Genomic DNA, 20,779 nt, shown 5'->3' on the forward strand with positions numbered 1-20,779 from the left:
ATACCTTGAATACAGAGTAAGAAATTAGTTTGATTGAGAAGGTGAACGTTGAAGAGCAGTGTATCATAAATTAAAACTGGAGAATGAATATTGCAAATTATTTTAATCAGTACTATCCACACACATATCGAAATAACTTATATTATGCTAGAGTTGAAGTTTTTTCAAATATCCATTCATCATCCTTGAAGATATAGTGGTCCGTTTCCTCTTCCTTAACGCGCATCAAAGACAACCACTGAAATGAAAATATCTAGAGCACTCATATACAAATTTTAGTTTCCTGACTCTAAAATTCGCGATTAGATTTTAAAACTACTGCAGAAATGCGTCAAAAACTATCTTTATGAATTGATAATAAAATGTATGATTCGTAAATAAATCTTAAATTGAAAAATATTATTTCCTTTTGTGTTACATAGATACCGGCAGCGCAAAAATACTTACATCGCTTTGTCCTCCTCTTGTACATGATTCTGTAACCACATTCTCTGCATCGGATGGCGTCTTTTTGCCTCATCTCGTTTTCGTGGTGGCATTCTGCTTAAACAAAACCAGATATCTAATGTAAAAAAACAATTAAATACGATGAAGTCCTATCTTATTGAATCAAACTTTATGGTCGTTGAATTAAAGCGATTCCAAACTCACCGCCGCAAATGTACACCGTGGGCTGCTTGGGCTGAACTTGTTCTTTCGATGAGGTTGAGGTCTGGTCCATTTTTACCACTGGTAAAGATCAAATTGACCGGAAAACTAAAATTTGGTTACTAGTGAAGTTAGACGATTTAGACAGCGAGATCACGGTAAACACGAACACGTTTCTGATACTTCATATCAACAAAGCAAGTTTACCGATGGAGCCACTAGGTAGTGCTGTCGTCGTTTTCAGTCGTTGGTCGCTGACTCAATATTGCGGGAAAGGGGAAAAATGAATATTTTATTTATATAATAATAATACATAATTATGTATTGAATGTATGAGAATCATTGCCGCTGAGATTTGCACAAACTACAAGGTGAAGATGCGGGAAATTCCATTAATTTTTATGTGCCTCAAGATTTTGCCAAGTTATTCCCTTTATCGACTCAAGTTTAATGATTAAACAAACTTATTGTCGCTTCAAGTCTCCTTCAGCCTATATTCTTTAAAAAATGATAGCTACATAATTTGTAAATAATGCTTAGCATTTTTATATCCAGCATTCAACATCACAAAATGGTACAGAATTTTTTTTACAAAATTTCATATTATCAGCAAATTAAATTATATCAATCATTTCATAAAAATATTCAGATTAATTTTGAAGGTGGTATTATCCCTCAAAGGTATTTTATGAAAATCAATAACATACAAATTATAGTTTTAAATCATTTATTCCATGACCTGGACAGAAAAATTCACTTTAGTCAAGAAAGAAAATAGTAAATCACTAGAGTAATTTTTAAATAATGGAAAAATACAAACAGAAACCTGTTTCTCGTGAGATTTTCGCGCGCACACAACACATCCATTAATAATTCACTCATATTGGCAGTCTTTAATGTCTTAGTTAGTGATTAGAGCTCATCCTTGTCATCAAGGCTGACGTCAGAAAGGTCAATGTCATCCTCAACAGGGAGAGCACCATCCTTTCCATCCCACGGCTCTGATTCCTCAATTTTGGGCAGCTCTGCACCTCTCAGAGGAGCAGTTGACCCTCTGCCGTAGCTAAGGTCACGGAGGAACTCGTTGATGCCGTCGGCACTGAAGGAGCCACGCAGAATGGAGAACTTCATCTTTTTGGCGTTGACTACTGCCATGGCTGGATAGCCGAATCCACCAATCTCCAAACCATCTTCCAGCGCCGGCTGCTTTCCAGCTTCAGTCCAAACCCATCTAAAACAAACAAAAGTTTTATTAGTCAACGAACATACTTTGCAAGCTCCAAATTACGTACCCCCACATCTTCTTCTTGTATTTATCACCCAAGTCTTTCAGCATGTCTATAAACTCATTCCTGCACTTCGACTGGCAGTCCAGGATGTGTGGAAGAACAGAAACCACACACAGCGGGTGCTCTCCGCAAGCCTCCTTCAGCACTTCATTGGAAGAAAGCTGTTTGAAACAAATAATATTAGAGCGTTGTTTTTTTTTACTTGAGAAAATCAGAAAAGCTAGGCAATTTTTATAGCATGTCAGAGGCCAATAAAGGAGAAAAGGTTTAAATTCAACCATATATTGCTACTGGATAGTTATCTAATCCATGAATGGCTTGATTTAACTCTAATTATTTGATTTTTCATTTGTATTTGTAGATTTCGTATCACCTTTTTCACCATTAAAATTTATGATTGCGTAGAAAGCACGAATAATGCTGAATAAAGAATCATATACCAGAGGAAAAATTTTGCTGCTGTAATCATACCTCCAGTTATGAATTTACAAAAGTGTCTAACAAGTAAGGAATGTGTAAGTTTGATAGATCAATTATTCCTCTCTACCCCAAGAATTTAAATTAATGAATTCTTTGATTTAATTTGACTATTCAAAACTGAAAAAACATTTTTTTATTTACCTCCTTAACCTCAGGAGGAGGGATATTTTCAGCCAGCTTGTCCAAGGCAAAGTTGACGATATCGCTGGCGGTGCGTCCACCGTTGTAATCTTCCACTGAGGAGCTGTCTTTCTTGCCTGCGTTGAAAATCTTGATAGTGGGATATCCTTGAACGCCGTATTTGCTGGCCATGTAAGTGTGAGCCGTGGCATCCAGGGCACCTACCTTGACCTGAAAGGACAAGAATCGCTTGCTAACATCACAAAAATCTTAATTAGGAAGCTTCAGCATTACTTTTCCCTTGAGCTCGGTAGCAGCCTTAGCCCAGTGTGGGGCCAGGTTCTTGCAGTGGCCACACCATGGAGCGAAAAACTCAACAAGCCAGAGATCTTCAGATTCCAGGACTTTGGAGGCGAAATTGCTGTCGGTCAGCTCGATCACGTCTTTATCACTGCCCTGTGAGACAAATTTAATTGAAAAATCGCCTTAGAATGATTGAGCAAGGGCTTACTGAGCCACCGCTGCTTCCACCACCTCCAGATCGTTTTCCGCCCAGTCTGTCATCAACGGCGTCCCTCAGAGCTTTGAAGCCGGCGTCGACCAAGCCTTGCGCAGTTCTGGCGCCGCGGTAATCTTCGGGCTTGTTTTTATTGCTGCCGAATACTTTTAAGGTTGGAAAACCAGAGACACCAAATCTTGAGCCCAGAGATTTGTGCGCATCAGCGTCGACTGCACCCACTTTCACCACTCCCTGAGTATCAGACATGTCATGGCATGATGCAACATTATTTTTTAAACCCTCTATGTATTTTTTACCTTTAGAGCTTTGGCAGCTTTGGAATATTCAGGTACAAGGGACTGACAGTGGCCACACCAGGGGGCAAAGAACTCTACGATCCACACATCATCGCTTTGAACGACTAACTTGTCAAAATTTGACGGCGTAAGTTCAACGACTTCTGAGGAAGAAGGGTACAGTGCATTTGAAGTCGAAAAAATTGCAGCTGCCACTACGAATGCTGAAAATTCAAAAGATTCGGTTAGATTTGACACGTAGCGACCGGCGCTTTAAATAATGTGATGCGTGTACTCTACTCACCAAATAGCAACATTTTATCACCAGATCTCTGCGATGAGGTATATTTAATCAAAACGCAACCAAGGCAGAGAATTCAAATTGATTTGTGCGAGCTGCTAGTAACAAAGTTGTCTTAAAATACAGTGAAAATTCAGTTTGCAGGTGGTAGCCTCTTTAACGATACAACTTTGTTGATCTCGTCGCCCACAAAATGTGAATATATTCGTGTTGGCAACCCATTGGTCCAGATCATTCCCAAAGGCCCAATGAAAACGCTCTCTGTGGCAGACTTTCTAACCAATGAGCTCACATAATTTGGTTGTGCGCTTGAGACCGCGGGGAAGTTTTTTTATGGTATCCTTACAATTTTGTTTCCGCCACCAGGTGGAGTTAAAAAAAGTCTTCATCGTCAGCCCATACGCCCATAGAATAGCAGTGTGGTTTTACCATATAATTATCTCACTTATTGTTAGACTAAAAAAAGATATTATTTATGGTCTTATCAAGTAGCTATTTATGTCTAACCAATTCAAGGTCTTGCGGAACTTACATAAAAAGTCTAAGGCATGGAAAGTTCTATTTATAATTTAATTTATTTTGAACATCGTGAATATCTTTTAACGTTCGAATTAAACGGCTTTACAAAAATAAGCATTATAGAATAATGAATGTATTTTTAATGATGATTAAATTTTTAAGCGAAGTAGAAAATCAATATTTTCCGTTTATTAATGTGTCGATGCGGAAAATTATAGTAGAATTAAATTTTCCAAGCGTAGAATATCAGTCATACTCAATAAAAAACGGTATTTTTTTTTGATAATTTTTAATTAATCGCGTGCCTATCATTATACTACACACAATTGACTTATAATTAGTAAAATGGAGAACAAACTGCTGCCATGTGATCTACCCCACACGAAACCTTTAGTACTGTTGCTCCTATTGAAACCTAAAATAGCGAAATATAATTATTAGTCACAGATTCAAATTCTTAAATTTTGATTATTCCTTTTTAAAAATTTGAAATTTGTTACATTGATTCAATCTTGAAAGAAACGACCAACAGCTAAAATAGTAATGATTTGACTGACGTAAACACCTGATTAATTCAGATTTTATCTATAAAATACTGCAACAATTGAGAAATTAGAACGCAAAATTCAAATAATTAAAAGTGAACTTACTCTGAGTGGGAATGGCTGATCCCTTAAGTTTCCAAGTCCTAGACACCCGTCTTTGTTGCGGCCCCAGGTAAAAAGGTCGCCGTCTGCTGTCACTGCAGCGAGGTGGAACAGCCCTGCCTCTATCGACACCACTTTGGATTTCTTCCACGCAAAACTTGATTTGCCAAGCAAAGCTTCGGGAATCATTTGTGGCCGACTGACCTGAGTCACGTTTGGACCGAAACCAAGCAGCCCAAAACCCCAGGTCCAAATTTGTCCTTTCTCTGAAAGAAAAACATTATTTTCTTGATACATGTGAAACAAATACGTATAAATTACCATTTAAAACAGCGCAGAATGATCCACCAACCGCAATGTCCACGACTGGGCCAACTCCAGGCAAATTTATTTTCACAGGGGAATAAATTTGAGCAGCGTGATCCTGCAGGAGTTGGCCATACTCGCTATTTCCCCATCCATACAGCGCCCCATTATCTGGAACAGTTTAAGAAACAATTTTAATTTATTTAATTCTGGAATTTTTGATGAATCCAAAAATTCAGCTATGATAAAAAATTTTTCAACAAAAAATATGAATTATTATTATTTTATTGAAAGAAATTATTTGAGTGGATGTGTCCTTTGATGCACATCACAAGGAAGCACAAAAATTTGTGCATTTTTAAGAGATTATTTGTCAAGCCCAAATTGCGTGTTATCGCAAATCGCACGGTCCTGTCTTGTCGATGCATATACAGCCGTTTTTTTAGCAATAGCAAAACATTCGTCCTTGATCACGAAAAATTTGTCCGAAAAAAATTGCAACATTGCAACTTAATAAAAAATACAATTTTTATAACGGATATGGTGCTACGTTCAAAAAATATAATTCTTAAATAATAATAGGGCATTGATGGAGGTCGGAGGAGAGCTTAAAAATTTGTAAACATATAATATACTGATATATTATGTTTTATTTTTAATTTATTAAATAATAACAAAATACATAAATTTTAGTATACATGATGAGATCAAACTTGCAATTTTTACAATAGTGAGAAGAGTTGAACATACATCACTCAAAGTGCCGAGAGCACAAACGTGATTTTCTGTATTTAACCAGATTACTTTGCCATAGTATGCAGTACATATTTCAACCTTTGTGTGGTTTGTCTCAGTTAATTTAACAGGCAGAAAAGCCAGGAACTTTGATTTGTGCGACAATTTCTTGTGTACACACTGCGCAATGATTGTCACTGCACTCACTACAATGAGTCATATGACCACACGGCAGATTTACTTTGGATACAATATCTGTTCTGCACTTTAGGCAGGCCATATCGCCGTTACCATGTCCCCTTATTGAACGTGGCTTACAGTTTCGCGTGTTTTGGTTACGATGCAACACTTCTCCGACAAAGTTCGGGTCTTTGCACATCAACATGTATTGGCAGCTGGGGTTCCATACACAATGTTGAGTGAAAGGATCGTCGTTCGGGGACCAATCTTTAAGTCCCAAATTACAGTGGAAGCAAATTGTCCGGTCTCCACTTCCAGTATAAAAGAAACCAGCGCGCGCCAACTCAAGTGGTTTCTGACTGAGACCTCTCGGCCAGTAATCCTTGAAAGACTCGAGCCGACTATTCAGTGTTGCGAAGTTCGAGTTCAAAGGTGGGGACCACTCGTGAATATTCAAGTCCTGAGGCGTCACAAGGAAAACATTACTTTTCTTTACAAAACTAATGTTGCCTCCGTATTTTTTCAGTACTTCAGGCACGACAAAAGGGTTGATGCCAATTTTAGTTCTGGCAATACCTTCGTGTTGTCCAACAATTTGTTCGCTTCCTATCGCAATGTTGATGGCAATTGACTGTTCGCACAATAAAGGGCATTTGGGGTTCCACTTCTTATGCTCTCCATCAGGCGTATCTCCTTTTTCCCATCCACGGACTTCCAGGTTGCAAAAAGCACATCTGACGTTGTCACTATCTCCTGTGTAGTAAAATCCGCTTCTTGCCAAATCAACCGGTTTAACATGTGACCAGTCATTTTTCTTTAGCAACGAGTAAAGGCGATGAGCTTCAAACTTATAATTCAACACGCTATCGACATTTCCCATGGGCACATTTTTTGAATCAGGAGCATCAATTTTGCAATTCCAGTTTTCTTGCATTTCTTTTATCATCTTTTTCTCACTTTCAGGTGATGCCACGAATTTTTCAGGGCTGATGCTAAATTCGCAAAAATTGCAACATAGCAATGCACGCTTTTCGTTATAAAAGAGTCCCAGTTCTGCTGGTACGCGAGGGTCGCAATATTTCTTCAGAAAATCAAGTGGAAAGGTGAACAGTCGATGTAGAGCCAATCCATAATTTAATGGAAGTATGGTGTTGTTTCCATTGCACTCTCTTATAGTAGATGTAGATGGAGTTAAAGATATCTCAGCGGAAAGAACACTTTCTTGATCTCCATTTTTCGATTGAACCCTGCAAGGAATTAATTAATTATTTAATGGGGTAGCATAAGACAGTTTTGCAGATGCAATAAGATTCTATATTTTCACTCTCTTCGTTTATCGGTTTCATGCTTCATAAAAATAACTGCAATTTCCGCTTTTTTTAAATTGTCCAAATATAAATGAGAATATTTGAGCCTTCATTTGTATACTTAGATAGATTCAATAAGCAGTTTTTAAACAATTAAAATATTATTAGAATTAATTAAGGATAAACGAAAGGAACTTGAAAAGAACGAGCAATGGTATGTACATTAATTGTGATGCTTACTTTGCCTTATAACTCGTCGGTACCATACGATTCTTGGGCCTGGCACCCATTCTGCGCAGCCGCTACACACACTGTCGCGCAGCTCTTGGCACTACTGCAGTGCGCTCTCAACTGACTCACTGACTCAACGGGGAAGTGTAATTAAATAAAGCAAAAAGTCTACCTTAAGACTTTCACGACATGGTCTAAGGCATATATTATGTCTATGTCTATAGTTTCTCTTCTCCTACCCCATAAAATTCGAGCTTATTATAAACACAATTTGTTTACAACAGATTAGATAATAAAAATGCGTGGATAACCTTTTAGGCGTTATAGAGTCTTAGAAGCTTGCGATAAACTAGTTTATTTTTAACACAGACTAGGAGATAATTGAAATTAATTCTTCTACACACTCACATGAAAATCACTGTTGTAGCAAATCAGATAGTGGAACCCGCGACAAGCAAAATAAATATCTCGTAAACGCGTGCCTATTGTCATTATATATAAATTTGATTTTTATTTCTGGTCTTTCCCGGCGTGTCATAGAATGCAAACTCTAGCTGATTTTCAATGAATTTGACTTAGTTCGGAGATTCATCTGGTAATGAAAAATATCAAAAACATATTGCTAGGTCTTCAACGAGGTAGTTTGAGTTGGCCAGTTCATAAGTTAATCTAGATTCTCCCCCTCCATAGTTTGTTTTTTATTTTTATTTATCTATAACATCACATTTCCCAATATCAACTATGCAATTATTAATACTTGATTTATTAAATCATAAACTTACTAGTTTGAGAAAATTCTTGAAACTTGCTATACCATTATTTGTTTTCAAATTTTCATGACAACTCTAACAAGTAAACTAATATAATTCAAGTCACTCTAAAGCAGAAAAATAACGTAATCTTTTAAAACTTCAATTTGGGCGAAGGTCCACCACAAGTAATACCCAAAAAGTCGACACCCACTTTGCTTTGCTAGTCTAAACTATTTGGTTTGTGATATATCAAATTTATTCGTTTTTAAAAAAATGCGGACGATCCATAATTCTGTAGTGCCTGCCTGTGGCTCTACAATTCAAAAAATTTAAAATCACTACTGAGAAATTGGCGAAGCTTTTGATCAACTATAGTAGCTGTAATGGTAAAATTTGTTAAGCATGCAAAAAAAATTGAAAATATTGGGAATATGACTCAATTTGTCAAGTCTAAGAGAGGAGGGCGACAGGGTCGTACGTCATAGACCCCAATTTTTCATCTACACTTCCCTGTGCGGACTCTACGTTGTTAGAAACGACTACAGTTGATGCTATATCACCTCTCAATCGAAGGCAATCGCTGAGAAGAGGACAATCCATTTGTGCTTCAAATTGATCATCGCAATAATACAACATTTTATGATTCCAGTCATATTTCTTTTTAAGCGATATTGACCAATTCAGTACAGTAACAGTAATAACCCTGATCCCAAACTGCATGATTAGCAACCTAGAAAATATAGAAATAGGAGATCACTCACCACTGATGGCTAGATTACAGTCTCCAGAGCTTGTTGCCTTCACGATGTTGACGTTTTCCAGGGCTCCTCGAACTCTGGAGGGTGAACCCTTTTTGCCAGGGACACCCAATCCAGTCTGTCCGTCGTCTCCCCAACCACAGGAAAACAGATGGCCCCTGTTGTTTATGAAGAGGCTGTGATCTTGACCGCAGGCAACACTTTTTATAGCCTCGGCCTCTAACCCCTCAACACAATGCACCATCTTGCTACCGTTGAACTCTTCTCCCTCTTCAATGGGCCGTGCACACTGACCATACGAGTTGTTGCCCAGGGTCAGAACACGGCCTCCTTTTCCCTTCTCACGTTCCACCAGGATGAGCGAGTGAGCTCTTCCAGCAGCCAAAGCTGCCACGTTTTCATGCGGATCTATTGGAAGGCGTATTGGCACAGGGGCAAGCAGCAGTTCCATTGGCGCGTCCTTTCGCTGGCTCTGATACCCTGCAAATACAATAGACATCTTTCCAATAGCTGCCATTGAAAGAATCATTTGTGAACAGACTAAAAAATCTAGGTCTGTGGTTGAAAGACAGTAGAGTACAGTCACCTGCAGCTTTTAGTATTTTTAGAGGCATAAAAGAGTATTTTTCGAGGTGGAATTGTGTTATTATCAATTTTCAATTGTGTTTTAGCGTGAGATAAAAATATGATCCAAGCCTTTTTTAAAGTTCAAAAAGTTGATTTCTTAAAAATCAATTTGACTGAATCTTTTGAGAAATTTCACCTCACTTAAAACGCAAAAATTGTGGTTGCACATTAATTTTGTTTTGGTTGTAGATTACAATTAGTATTTTTTCCAGACAACGCGAGAGTAAGGCCTTATAGACGTGCATTTGTATTTCTTATTGTTGGCAATGCTTTTTCAAGCAGCGCTAGAATGGCATTTTACAATAAGTTAAAAGTCTATTTTCGACACGATAACTATGGCAGGAAATCAAAATTTCACACATATCAGAATTGATTGGGATAAGCGAGCTATCACGATAACAATATCTAAATACCAAAACGAAAAAGTCCAAGTCTAGTTCTTGGTTTGAAAAAAGTGGCGAAACTTTACTTTATACGCCCACTTAAATATATTTTGATTTTATTTGCGTAACTACAATAATTCAAAATACAAATAAGAATGTGTTTATACAGAAAAATGAACTCACATTCGGATGTAAGAACGACTATTTTTTTCTAACTCTCAGAGCAACTAGGAAAATATTAAGCTTACACGGAACATATGCGCATGACTCATACAATATTCTGCTGAATTCCCAATTCTAATTATTTCCTTAATACGTCATATTCTCAGCGACTGCTGTGAGTTTACTAATCGGTCTGGTCTACCTCATTCCTTTTTAAGTATAGATTAAATAAAGAATTGTATGAATGACAATCATGAACTGTTTTGCATCAGTTTTTTGTGACATTGATTAGCTCCAAGTTATTTGTTTGTGGCGCCTATAAATAGGGCGGAGCTTAGCACGATCCCAATCAGTTTTTGCCTATGAGTCTTAATATCACTTGTGAGCAAGCGAATAGCAGGATAATTTGAGCAATTTAATACAGGAATAATATTAATTCAAAATGGATTGATTGATACCAAATAAAAATTAACAGAAGAGGCACTTCACAAGAACAATTTATATTTCAACAATTTTTCTGATTCCACTGTCTTTTACAAGTTGAATAAAATAATTCATAAATGTTTATCTTTAAATTGAAATTTGTTTTGTAGGAAATCAATCTTGATGTTTTGGTATGGGTATTAGCGTAAGTTTATCAATGTCATACCATTTCCAATAGAAATCCAAGTTAAAATGTATATCGGATAAACTTACCTATCTGAGAATCTGTGTTAATTCCAGTCCCAAACACCTTTAAGCTACTTTTTGTGCTGACAGCATACAATGTGAAACCAAAGCCACAAGCAACATCAATCACCTGTCAAAACATTTTTAAGACACGTCAATATTTAATTAAAACATATCAATACTTTGCTTTTGGAAAATTTTGCAGCTATGAGGGTTGCAGTTAGGGGTGCCAGACTTCCAAAGCTAAAACCTGGAGATTTTGGACTCGAAAACCTGGAGATCCCTACACTCCCGTGTTAAATTTTTCAGTCCCAAACCCGGAGATCTCCGGTCGAAACCCGGAGAGTGGCAGCCCTAGTAGCAATAAATAATTAAGGTCTAAAACCACATGGCTTAATATTCAATGAGTTTTAAGTTCGTAAAGCCGCGCACAAGATTGAAGATTTTATGATTCATCGAAATTCGAGATGGTTTTAATTTAGCTTGGAAATCTCTATTTTAAAAAATAGGGGAGCTCTTGCAAAGGAGATGAAATTTCCCATATTTAATGTGTGCAATGTGAAAATCAGGTAATGCATAAGGAAATTGAGTCGAACACAAATCCAGCAATTGAATTAAAAAGATTTTTCAGACAGCTGTTTTCCATTTTCAAACACCTTTGCATACATACACACATCAGACTCGTGTAAAACAATATTTTTCTACCTCCGGGTTACACATTTCGCCATAGTTCTTACATGATAATACCACTTAAAATATAAAAAGAGAAATCTGCGCATAAGTCGCGGTGAGAGGCGTAATAATTTAAATTAATACGTATCTGCTCATGAAAGAAAGTGTTTCATTCATTCTTAAACAAAAGTTATATGTACATCATACCCTGTTAAAATCGCCGAATCGTACTCTGCATGGCCTTTGCAGGTATCTGGGTGCTGTATCTTTCTTTGACCTCTTGGTGCACTGTCTCAAGATGCCGACTGCGCCATGCTCACACAATCCCCAAGAAAACAAGTGGCGTCGATCCTTGTCCGGCTTGGAAAAAGCATACTCTGTAATGAAACACTTCTTATATTCTCATTTATGTAGTATGTATGTATGTTACGTAGATGCAGATGAAAGAGACAAGACAAATTTAATTTTTTACATTCAAAAATTAATTTTCATACCGGGAATTTTTTCAATTGGCGTGTCATCTGGGTAGAGAGGAAATCTCTTCATTATTCTCCCATAATGCCTTTTGGCACAATTGTTCACTTGAAGGAGACAATTATTGCTGACCCGGAGTATGCTTGTGGGAATCATCGTTGCTAATTTCCCTAATTTCAAATAACAAAAATACTCGCAAATAGCAAAATAGTGCCGTAATATTTACACACAGCAATTTACAGTTCGAGCCTTTTGAGTTTAATTTTCGGATAGAACCTATCGCTCTGCTTCGGCTCTACTATCGTTCGAGTTGAGAGCAGTTTTCACGCACACAACAAGAAACACGAGGATGTTTGTTTACATCCGTCATACTACCCTTTGACAATAGAGGTCACTCGCATACGCGGGAAATGAAAAATGAGAAAAATAATTTTGAATCTTGCGAGCGAAAAACTTTTGCTGAATCAATTAATTGATGGAATTAATTTGAAATTGCAGCAAGTTTTTTATGTTTACTAACAATTATATACAATAATATAATTATTTTTTATTTTATATCCATTTATTGGAAATATTTCCAACTGCTTTGTTTTGTCAAGATTTATAAAAATTGGAAAAGAGATAATAAAATTAATGAAGGTTTTGATTGAAATATGTATTACAGCTACATAATATAAACTGAAATATTACTAGCTATATAAATTACACGCGGAAATAAAGTTTAACAGACATAATATAATTTAGGATATTAAAATTTTGAGCAACAAGGATTAAGTTTCAATGTCATTCTGGAAATTAATATAAAACACAAGACAACCGACTTTTAAATTTAATGGAATATAATTTTATCTGATTAAGAATCTGAACTATAATTTTTGAATGCAAATATTGATTGATCGATGACGATGAAGCATGTTCACAAGAAACTCTGGTGTAATAATGACAAAATACTGAACAAGTAAAATATTTTTTTGGGTCGAGAGCAAGAAAATGGTTTTGGTGTTTTTGTGAACACGACAGTAAAACTTATTTAATTAGTAGATAAAAAATCACAATTTTATTTCAAATTTGTTTAAAATTTATCAACAAAACATTTCGCAAGTTGATTGTAACAGACAAACAATTGCAACGACGAAATATATCACAATCAGATTCAACTATCTAAAATAATTTAGAAATACCCATAATTTTTATTTGTACATAGATATTTAAAGAATATAAAATACAAGTAGAGGCTTAATTTAAGTAACAAAATATTGAGAAATTCAAAATTCTCGTCAAGCAGTTTTACTTTGCTAACAGTAAAAGAGTGGGCAAACTAATGTTTACTTTAGGCATTATGGGAGGCCTCTCTTGCGGTAAGAATTGTGTCTACAAATGAGCAATTGCGACGGAATTCTCCATGCACAATAAGAGGCTCATCTTCAGGTTTCCAGGAATCATAGGATATTTCGAATCCACAATGAAAGCAAATGGTTCTTCCACCAATTCCACCATCTGTGCAATGGACAAATCCAGCCTCGGCGAGTGCATTTGGAGTTGGGGATTGGTACGGCCAGTTGGCAAAAGAGTCGAGTCGACTTTGAAAAGTTACAAACTCTGTGCTGATAGTTGTGTCATCATACCCACTGGATTGCAAGTTAACACTCACAGTAAATGGCCGAGTAGAGGAAGCATTATTGCCAGTTCCATCGTGATAGGTTCTGATAGCCTCATCTCCAATTTTGATGTTAACTACATTACCACTCAAAAAAGGACAATTGGAATTCCACCTAATGTGCTGTGTATTCGCCTCATCTCCCTCTTCCCAATCACTGACTTTCAACTTACAATAATGGCACTCAACCTTGTCAGACTCTCCAGAATACACAAATCCGCTTCTTGCAATACTGAGCGGACCAACGAAATTCCAGTCATTCTTTTGAAGCACTGAGTAATAGCGATGAGATTCATAATTGTAATTTGGCTGACCAATTTGTAAATTACTTTGACAAAACTCAGGCGAATCCTTGCAATTTGCGTGCATTTCTTCACTAATTCTGTCAATATCATCGTTAGAATTAAGATCTCTCAATTCAATTACCACTTGACAGAATGCGCAGTGCAGCTTGCGATCAGAAAACTTGTTAGATCCATTGTAGTAAAAACCTGCTTCCGCAAGTTTTTTCCAATCAATGCTAGCATTGCGCGGGAGTGTAAAATATCTATGAATTGCGAAATTCATGTTCAACTTTACTCGGTGGGGTCCTTCCGCACCAACCATCTTCACCGAAAGGATCCTATATGTATTTGGGAAAACTTTGAGTATGTAAGTCCTGCAGCTCTCTCTGCTAATCTTCCTGTGTGTAACAGAAATTCTGAAAGGCCGGGTCACAGTTCGCTCTAAAACAAACACAGGGACAATTTATGCAAAATATCAGCAAAAAAAACTACTCAATCAAGTTACTTACGTATGTAATTCAAGTCAAAGAAGTAATTCCAGTCCGAAAAAATAGCGACAACTTGTACAGTAATAGTTTGATAACACAAAAAGTTAGACTTTCTTTCCTCTTCGTTTCGAGTGCGGCCCAGATGATGCTACACCCCCTATATCCCTGCAGCTGTCAGCAGGCTGTCAGTCTCCTCTCTGTTTATTTTTTCTCTTTCCCTCCTTGATTCCACTGCAACAGGCAAGCAAGGCACGCACGTAAGAATGAAGAGTGCCAAGTGAGCGGAGCGGGCAATGCAGGAACTTGTGCGGTGTTATAAACTGCGTTTGCGTTATCTGTTTCTGTTGGTCTTCACATGAACCGAATCATACTGGGTTACTCTTGGCGCTAAATTGATGTTAGCCTCTAGGAATTAATAAAATCGGAGGATAAATTGGTTCTTCCGATCATCGGTGGGTTGCAGAGATTCGGAAATGATGAAATATCCGATATTTTCAGTGCAAATAATGATTAATTTTTGTAATTGCAAAAAGAAATTAAATTCTCCAAAAATTTGTATCAAAATATTTTAATTTGTTTGAAAATTCATATTTTATTAAAAATTTAATGGAAAAAAAGGGAAATGACGATAAATTAAATCTCACAATAAGCAATAAGATGCCGCAGCGGTAGCACAGCACAGTCAGCAAGAGCCAAAGAAAACGAGAGGCTGCTGCCTTCATTGGCCAATTTTTAGAGAAGACACGCACATAGCCATAATGCTTCAATTTAATCTTTAAATGAGCCAAACCCTCACATCAGAAAATTGTAAAAATTTATTTTATCGATTTTATTTTACCCTTGCAACAAAAAAGGCCAGCTCTTCAAAACATCACCTTCATTTTGAGACCCAGGATGAAAAACAGAAAACAGTTGAGATCGAACCATTTTACCGTTGCAGAAAAATTCCGTTGAAATTTTGCTACAAAGTGGCAAGTTCGAAAAAAATGACTAGATTATTTGCTTCCATCTCGACACAAACACAAAGACCTTTTACCTACCTTTTCTAGCAAGCAGGGGAAAGGAATGTCCATCAGGCTGCTCTTCTTTTACTAGCCCTGACAGAGGAGTGGCAAATTTGGCAGTTTTCTCCCTCCTCGCCTCCATGGGAGTGCAAGAAAAAATATAGTTAGTTTTGTATAAGTTCAACAGGCTTCGTTCTTTTTACCTGGCCTGGAGATTTTTCGATCCTCTGTTCTGTCCCTTGAAGACTGGACACATGACTGGAATTCTAATGCACCAACCCTGCACAGAGAGAATAAAAACATGATTGAATTTGGCTACGTATAATTTTTCTACCACCCAGTAAATTTACATTTTCACTTATTTGTAGGCAATTATTAAAGATTGTGCGAATTAAAATTTAATTCCATTCTTTAGATACAAATAAGTGCAAATGTGCACGTTTTATCTATTTATGTGTAAAAATTGATACTTAAAACGCAAATGAGTCTTTTAAGACTTAAGTTGTCACTTTTTAAACCCAAAATGGTAAAAGAAATTATACCAGAGGTTCTCTGTTGAGAGGTCCTCAAGTTTAGGCTGGTTGGCCACTGGCAAAGGACGCAGCCGACTGGTTCGATCATCGTCTCATAATGAAGCCGGTGAGTAGTCCCAGCTCAGCACTTTCACTGACTTTGCAGCAAGAATGCTCCAAAGCACCAAATTTACCAACTGGTGTGAGACCAAGTCGATAAACGCAACGCATTTCTGAAAAAATGGAACCATTATCAGTGTGAGGATCTAATTTTTATGGCTTTAAAGGCAGGAATAACTTTCCAGGTGTAATTCTGAATTATATCGCGCAGAAAACGCGACAAACAGCAATATTTCTGCCGATTTTACACATAAAAGAAGAAGGAATTACTATTATAACTTTTTCCGTATCAAGATTTCTGCATTAATTTGTTAAAAAGTTATACCTGCAGCAAGCGTAGTAGGCTGGACTTCCTGATTAAGCGCGATTGTTATGCTGGTTGAGGAAGTAGCTCTGCCGAGGGTAGTCGCCACCAGCAAATGAGCAGCTGGGCACACGCCCCAGAAATCCCTTCGAAATCAGCCTCCAGCCAGCTGGAGGCTCTGTCATAACAACCATGGTGATCAATAAAAGGTGCATAGAAGGTTTCCTTTCTGCCTTCGAGTTAAAATTTTTTATTCATCTCGACAACTTCTAAACAATATATTATATTTAAATATATTTAACCTAATTTAATGCTAGTTTTAAGGACTATCAGTGCAGAATTGGTATTTACATTGATCCTTAATCACTAAATAATTTTTTTCTTGACTGACCAAACATAATGATTTTTCTGACTTTAATTGTCCAGTGTATATTTAAAGATTGACATATTTACAAAGATAACCTACTTTTCATATATTGCACAACCCTTTATAAAAGAACACGACACTTGCAGCAGCAGCAATAGTCTGTTAGGACAGCTGCTTTCTCACCGCAGAGAGCCTACGAACTGCTGAGCCTTGTTGTCGGCGATGCAGTCTGTAAGCAAATATTTATTTTCCATATATCTGTCTCTACAAAATTTAATATTTTAAAGAGGGGAGAAAAGTTTTGAGTAGCAATTACTGCCAAACTTTCAATATACCTGTCCTCCTTGAACTGCTTTGACGGCAACGGAATCGCCAAATCATCACTAAGCGAAAGAGCCCGCTTCCTTGACTCTCCTGTCGAAACTGCACGACCTTCGTCAGCTGCAATCAGACAGAGCAGCTTTGCTGTTAATATATATTCGATCATGCGTTAGGTCTTGTAATTGCCAAAATAGAATTAAACAAGCAATTTTTAAAAGCAAACTTGGCTCTAATGAAATTAGGCTGTTCTAAATATTTCAAAAAAAGTCAGGATGGTATCGGTCCGAAAGTTGAAACCGGCTAAAACCTGGTTTAAAAATCCCGCAGAGGATAGGCAAGATCAGGCAGAAGATACAAAAAAAAGAGCTGGATGGCTTGGAGGCCTCCAAAAAAGCGCCTGAGTTGACAGTCTGTAGAACCTTCTGAAGCTTACCTCCTGAGGAGCCAGGTGCGTGACAAACGGCAGCATCCCGAACCGACTCAATTCTGGCCAGGGAACTCGGCTGAAAGACAGAAGGAAAATATTTTGTTCAAATTTAAATTTAATGAAACTCTTGGACTTAATTTTTGTAATAGAAAAAACATAAATGAATTTCAGCGATTTCGAATTATGAATAAAAAATCAAAACATTGATTAATACATCTATAATAATTTCAATTAAATAATCTTGAACTGCTTCAGTTTGTTAAAACCGTTAAAACAGGATTATGGAAAATGCTTTTTGCCAATGCATGAAACTGCATTAAACTAAATCCTAACGTATGAGTTATTCATACTCATCCGTTAGGATTTAGTTTAATTTAATATCTTTATTTGTATTCATACAACGGTTGAAGCCAATTTGAAAATTTGAATTTTTACTGTAGTACAATTAGGTCCCTTTTTGATTAATGAAAAATAGAGAACAAATAACCGTTTATTTTCAAATAATGTCGCCCCGCACCATTCCACTTTAATTTTACGACTTCTTACCCTTCCCAAGTCGAGGCTCGAGGTGCCAGTGGAGGGGGAGATGGCGGCGAGGCGCCGTGCGAGGCCTCGAGGGTGGAGCTCGCTCATCATGGCATTGAACCCTCTACTCATCAGAGGGTGTTCCGCGACGGCCACCGCCAGCTCCATACCACCCTGTATATGCAAAAAGAGAACTTTATGCACTTCGGAAACAACTGGCGAAAAAGGGTTTTTATATTTCTGTACGGCTGCTGCAAAGAATTAAAACTGTCGAGTCTGGATGTGGGATTTTCCCCACTGGGAATATAATCATCTATAATAATGAAAACATAAACTTACAGCGTCGACCGCGGTTAGCGGAGAAGGAGAGCTGCTTGAGGAGCACTCTGCTCGCTCTGCTGCTCCCCTCAGCCGTGGGTCTCGGTTGGCGTATGCAACCATTGCTGAATCAGTCTGCAAAAAAAAACACCATTTCACAAAGTAAAAAATTGTTTCTTTTCCTCTGAGAAAATTTTAAAAATGTGCGGTCGGAGTGGTTTGAATTTCCTCTACTAAGTATGTTTTTTATTTTAAATTGCCTCAATTTCTCCAAAAATTTCTATCGGACAATTTTTCAAGACGAGGTTATGAACAAAGATTTAGAAAATTATTGAAAACTGAGGTGCAAACATGGCCTCTATAACACCAAGTTTATTAATTGGGGATATTAAATTCATTTCCATGGAAGTAAATAAAGTAGAGTGTATTTCAAGACCAAATTTTCGTATTGTCTGGAACTTTTCTTGACGAAACTGGTATTGTTCTGGTATTGTTTCTAAAAGGAATATTTAAAAATTTCTTGTCTTGTATTGTTTTTCAATCCTTCATGTTTTGGTATTGCTTTTCTGACAAAAAAAATCTTGTTTCGGTATTATTTTTTTGTGAAAAAATTCTTGTTTTTGGGATTTTTTCTGGAAGACATCTTTATTAAGTTTTATATTACCAAATCTTGATTTGGCATTTTAATAAAATTGTCATTTTTGCTAGATTAAATATATTTTAAAATTGAAACTAGAGAGGGGACCAGGGACAGGAATTACAGGATTCCCGTCCCGTCCCTGAGGGACGCGGGTAGAATTTTTTATTTCAAGACAGGGGTGGGACGGGACAGGGACAATCTTCAGCGGGACGAGGGACAGTTTTATCGGCAGCAATGGCAAAATGCAGCATTAAAAGCCTAAAGATTCTTACTTTGTCAACTCGAGGAGGAAAGAAAGCAATCCGAGTTCGCCAGCTGGAAAACACCTAGTTTGGTTTTTGTCCGCATTTTTCCGAATTTTACCCCGAAAGAGTCATATACATATTTCGTGCCAAAATAGTCAGAAAATTTGGAATATTGCGATGAGACATAAAATTTTCGGTCTCTTGGTGTAACCAGTGCAGGGTTCGCAAAAACACGCATTTTTTTCGGAAAAAAACCAACTGCATTGCATAAACTTTTTTGCGGATGTTTCTGCAATTTTTATTGAAAATAAAAAATTTACACGACCAAAAATAGGGATTTTTAAAAATTAGAAGAATTTTTCTATGAAAATTTCTCTACCACCATAAAGAATTCAGGAAAAAACAATATTCTTGTATTGCATTTTCCAGTATTGTTTGGTATTGTTCTGGTATTGAATTTAGAAAAAAATCCGGCAAAACAAGAACAATACCGGAATTCCGGTATTTTTTTCGGTCTTGTTCTTGAAATACACTCTAAAATAAAGATTTAATTATTTTTCTAGCTGACAAATTAAGTTAGTTAATTTTTTTTTCGAAACAGCAAGGAGGAAAAAACAAGGTGGATTTATATTTTTTTTTTGCTTTTTTTATCCCTGTCCGAGGACCAGAGGACCGGGAAGGGCGCGCATTGCACTAGCACGAATGCTGAAACCCGGGTCCCAATAACACCGCGACCGGATAACATGGGCGCACCAGGCCGCACAGGGACCCAGCCCACTCAAGGGCCACTCGCCTCCGCACCGAGGACTGCATTGAAACGCTAGACATTCGTCCCGTGAAGCCAAATCACGCATGCTGGAAAGGTGCAAACCAGCAAGTAGCGAGATTAAATTATTAAAATCAATAATAATTGAAAATCTTAATTATTTGTCAATATACAACCAAACGGGAGCCCCCACCGAAATTCTAGAACCACCTGCCACCTGTACGCATCGGACTGAACCAATATGTCTATGACCTTGGCCTACATCAACATATAATTTATTGCGCACAGCATGAGGGCGGCAGTTCACGTTCACAGAAGATTATTGCGATTATTTCCACCATTTGCTGTCAACAATCCAAGCAACTAGAATTTTCCCAGGAAATTGTGACAGACAAGCTGCGATCATGCCGAAATATTCGAAATATTATGGTAATCTTAAAAATGAAGGGAGCTCAATCAATGTGCGCACAACGTGGTCATACTAATAGTCCTCGGTTTTGAAGCATGAAAATCGACTAGTCTATGAGCGGTTATCGCGGAAATGCAGCCAATTTGTGTACTTAAACAACTTACCTAAGCAATGGTCGACCGATGAGACCTATATCCAGTCAAAACTGGAGTTTAATTCTTGTAAAATCGTATATTTTTAACGCAATGCAAGCATTGCAAGCGGCGCGTCTTGTCTGAGAGCTAACAGAGGCAGGCGGCGACGGCGGCGCAGGCGCAAAGCAAGGCAGGAAGGCACA

At 37.3% G+C, this 20,779-nt stretch overlaps 5 protein-coding genes across 7 annotated transcripts; all 5 read right to left on the reverse strand.

Moving 5' to 3' along the window:
- Window positions 1–84: 84 nt before the first annotated feature.
- Window positions 85–838, reverse strand: Rpb12 (DNA-directed RNA polymerases I, II, and III subunit Rpb12). Its single transcript, XM_065489520.1, has 3 exons — window positions 652–838; window positions 448–540; window positions 85–238 (listed from the first exon to the last, which is right to left on the reverse strand). The coding sequence occupies exons 1-3, from the start codon at window positions 719–721 to the stop codon at window positions 216–218; spliced, it is 186 nt and encodes a 61-aa protein (XP_065345592.1). The 5' UTR covers window positions 722–838; the 3' UTR covers window positions 85–215.
- A 520-nt stretch (window positions 839–1,358) lies between these two features.
- CaBP1 (Protein disulfide-isomerase A6 homolog CaBP1) lies at window positions 1,359–3,822 on the reverse strand. Its single transcript, XM_065488802.1, has 7 exons — window positions 3,637–3,822; window positions 3,354–3,556; window positions 3,049–3,288; window positions 2,832–2,993; window positions 2,559–2,768; window positions 1,941–2,098; window positions 1,359–1,879 (listed from the first exon to the last, which is right to left on the reverse strand). The coding sequence occupies exons 1-7, from the start codon at window positions 3,647–3,649 to the stop codon at window positions 1,561–1,563; spliced, it is 1,305 nt and encodes a 434-aa protein (XP_065344874.1). The 5' UTR covers window positions 3,650–3,822; the 3' UTR covers window positions 1,359–1,560.
- A 583-nt stretch (window positions 3,823–4,405) lies between these two features.
- On the reverse strand, window positions 4,406–12,397 carry LOC135942604 (RCC1-like G exchanging factor-like protein). 2 transcript variants are annotated; one of them, XM_065488799.1, is made up of 7 exons: window positions 12,076–12,397; window positions 11,789–11,971; window positions 10,937–11,039; window positions 9,072–9,548; window positions 5,121–5,276; window positions 4,803–5,065; window positions 4,406–4,567 (listed from the first exon to the last, which is right to left on the reverse strand). In XM_065488799.1, exons 1-7 carry the CDS (start codon window positions 12,100–12,102, stop codon window positions 4,490–4,492), a joined length of 1,287 nt encoding a protein of 428 aa, XP_065344871.1. In that variant the 5' UTR covers window positions 12,103–12,397; the 3' UTR covers window positions 4,406–4,489. The 2 variants fall into 2 exon arrangements, with proteins under 2 accessions (XP_065344871.1, XP_065344870.1); XM_065488798.1 differs by having other exon boundaries at window positions 11,789–11,958; window positions 12,076–12,396.
- Window positions 5,354–8,384, reverse strand: LOC135942605 (baculoviral IAP repeat-containing protein 7-B-like). The gene is made up of 2 exons (XM_065488800.1): window positions 7,568–8,384; window positions 5,354–7,267 (listed from the first exon to the last, which is right to left on the reverse strand). The coding sequence occupies exons 1-2, from the start codon at window positions 7,615–7,617 to the stop codon at window positions 5,965–5,967; spliced, it is 1,353 nt and encodes a 450-aa protein (XP_065344872.1). The 5' UTR covers window positions 7,618–8,384; the 3' UTR covers window positions 5,354–5,964.
- Window positions 12,398–12,873: 476 nt separating the features above from the next.
- On the reverse strand, window positions 12,874–20,708 carry LOC135943989 (uncharacterized). Of its 2 annotated transcripts, XR_010575260.1 has the most exons (12): window positions 20,607–20,708; window positions 18,404–18,517; window positions 18,086–18,238; window positions 17,546–17,615; window positions 17,127–17,232; window positions 16,891–17,020; window positions 16,446–16,602; window positions 16,031–16,233; window positions 15,692–15,768; window positions 15,525–15,624; window positions 14,506–14,715; window positions 12,874–14,437 (listed from the first exon to the last, which is right to left on the reverse strand). XR_010575260.1 is itself a non-coding variant. In XM_065490661.1 (6 exons), the coding sequence occupies exons 2-6, from the start codon at window positions 18,503–18,505 to the stop codon at window positions 16,954–16,956; spliced, it is 498 nt and encodes a 165-aa protein (XP_065346733.1). In that variant the 5' UTR covers window positions 18,506–18,517; window positions 20,607–20,708; the 3' UTR covers window positions 16,630–16,953. The 2 variants fall into 2 exon arrangements, 1 of the variants encoding a protein (XP_065346733.1); XM_065490661.1 differs by lacking the exons at window positions 12,874–14,437; window positions 14,506–14,715; window positions 15,525–15,624; ... (1 more) ...; window positions 16,031–16,233; window positions 16,446–16,602 and having other exon boundaries at window positions 16,630–17,020.
- Window positions 20,709–20,779: the final 71 nt, after the last annotated feature.

Source organism: Cloeon dipterum, chromosome 4, assembly GCF_949628265.1.
Source record: "Cloeon dipterum chromosome 4, ieCloDipt1.1, whole genome shotgun sequence".
Lineage (NCBI taxonomy): Eukaryota > Metazoa > Arthropoda > Insecta > Ephemeroptera > Baetidae > Cloeon > Cloeon dipterum.

What these genes read in the sequence shown, in the direction of transcription:
- Rpb12 (XM_065489520.1), bottom strand. Translation starts at nt 721, where the DNA reads ATGGACCAGACCTCAACCTCATCGAAAGAACAAGTTCAGCCCAAGCAG. An exon ending in CACGGTGTACATTTGCGGCG is followed by an intron (nt 541 to 651) that starts GTGAGTTTGGAA and finishes TTGTTTAAGCAG; the next exon opens with AATGCCACCACGAAAACGAG. An exon ending in CAAGAGGAGGACAAAGCGAT is followed by an intron (nt 239 to 447) that starts GTAAGTATTTTT and finishes TTTTCATTTCAG; the next exon opens with TGGTTGTCTTTGATGCGCGT.
- LOC135942605 (XM_065488800.1), bottom strand. Translation starts at nt 7,617, where the DNA reads ATGGGTGCCAGGCCCAAGAATCGTATGGTACCGACGAGTTATAAGGCA. An exon ending in CCGACGAGTTATAAGGCAAA is followed by an intron (nt 7,268 to 7,567) that starts GTAAGCATCACA and finishes AATTCCTTGCAG; the next exon opens with GGTTCAATCGAAAAATGGAG.
- LOC135943989 (XM_065490661.1), bottom strand. Translation starts at nt 18,505, where the DNA reads ATGGTTGCATACGCCAACCGAGACCCACGGCTGAGGGGAGCAGCAGAG. An exon ending in CGCTAACCGCGGTCGACGCT is followed by an intron (nt 18,239 to 18,403) that starts GTAAGTTTATGT and finishes TTGCATATACAG; the next exon opens with GGTGGTATGGAGCTGGCGGT. An exon ending in AAGCAGTTCAAGGAGGACAG is followed by an intron (nt 17,021 to 17,126) that starts GTATATTGAAAG and finishes ATTTGCTTACAG; the next exon opens with ACTGCATCGCCGACAACAAG.
- CaBP1 (XM_065488802.1), bottom strand. An exon ending in AAGCTGCCAAAGCTCTAAAG is followed by an intron (nt 3,289 to 3,353) that starts GTAAAAAATACA and finishes TCTGATACTCAG; the next exon opens with GGAGTGGTGAAAGTGGGTGC. An exon ending in CTCCTCCTGAGGTTAAGGAG is followed by an intron (nt 2,099 to 2,558) that starts GTAAATAAAAAA and finishes TGTTTCAAACAG; the next exon opens with CTTTCTTCCAATGAAGTGCT.
- LOC135942604 (XM_065488798.1), bottom strand. Translation starts at nt 12,211, where the DNA reads ATGATTCCCACAAGCATACTCCGGGTCAGCAATAATTGTCTCCTTCAA. An exon ending in GATTCGGCGATTTTAACAGG is followed by an intron (nt 11,040 to 11,788) that starts GTATGATGTACA and finishes ATGTTTTGACAG; the next exon opens with GTGATTGATGTTGCTTGTGG. An exon ending in ATCAGCCATTCCCACTCAGA is followed by an intron (nt 4,568 to 4,802) that starts GTAAGTTCACTT and finishes TCGCTATTTTAG; the next exon opens with GTTTCAATAGGAGCAACAGT.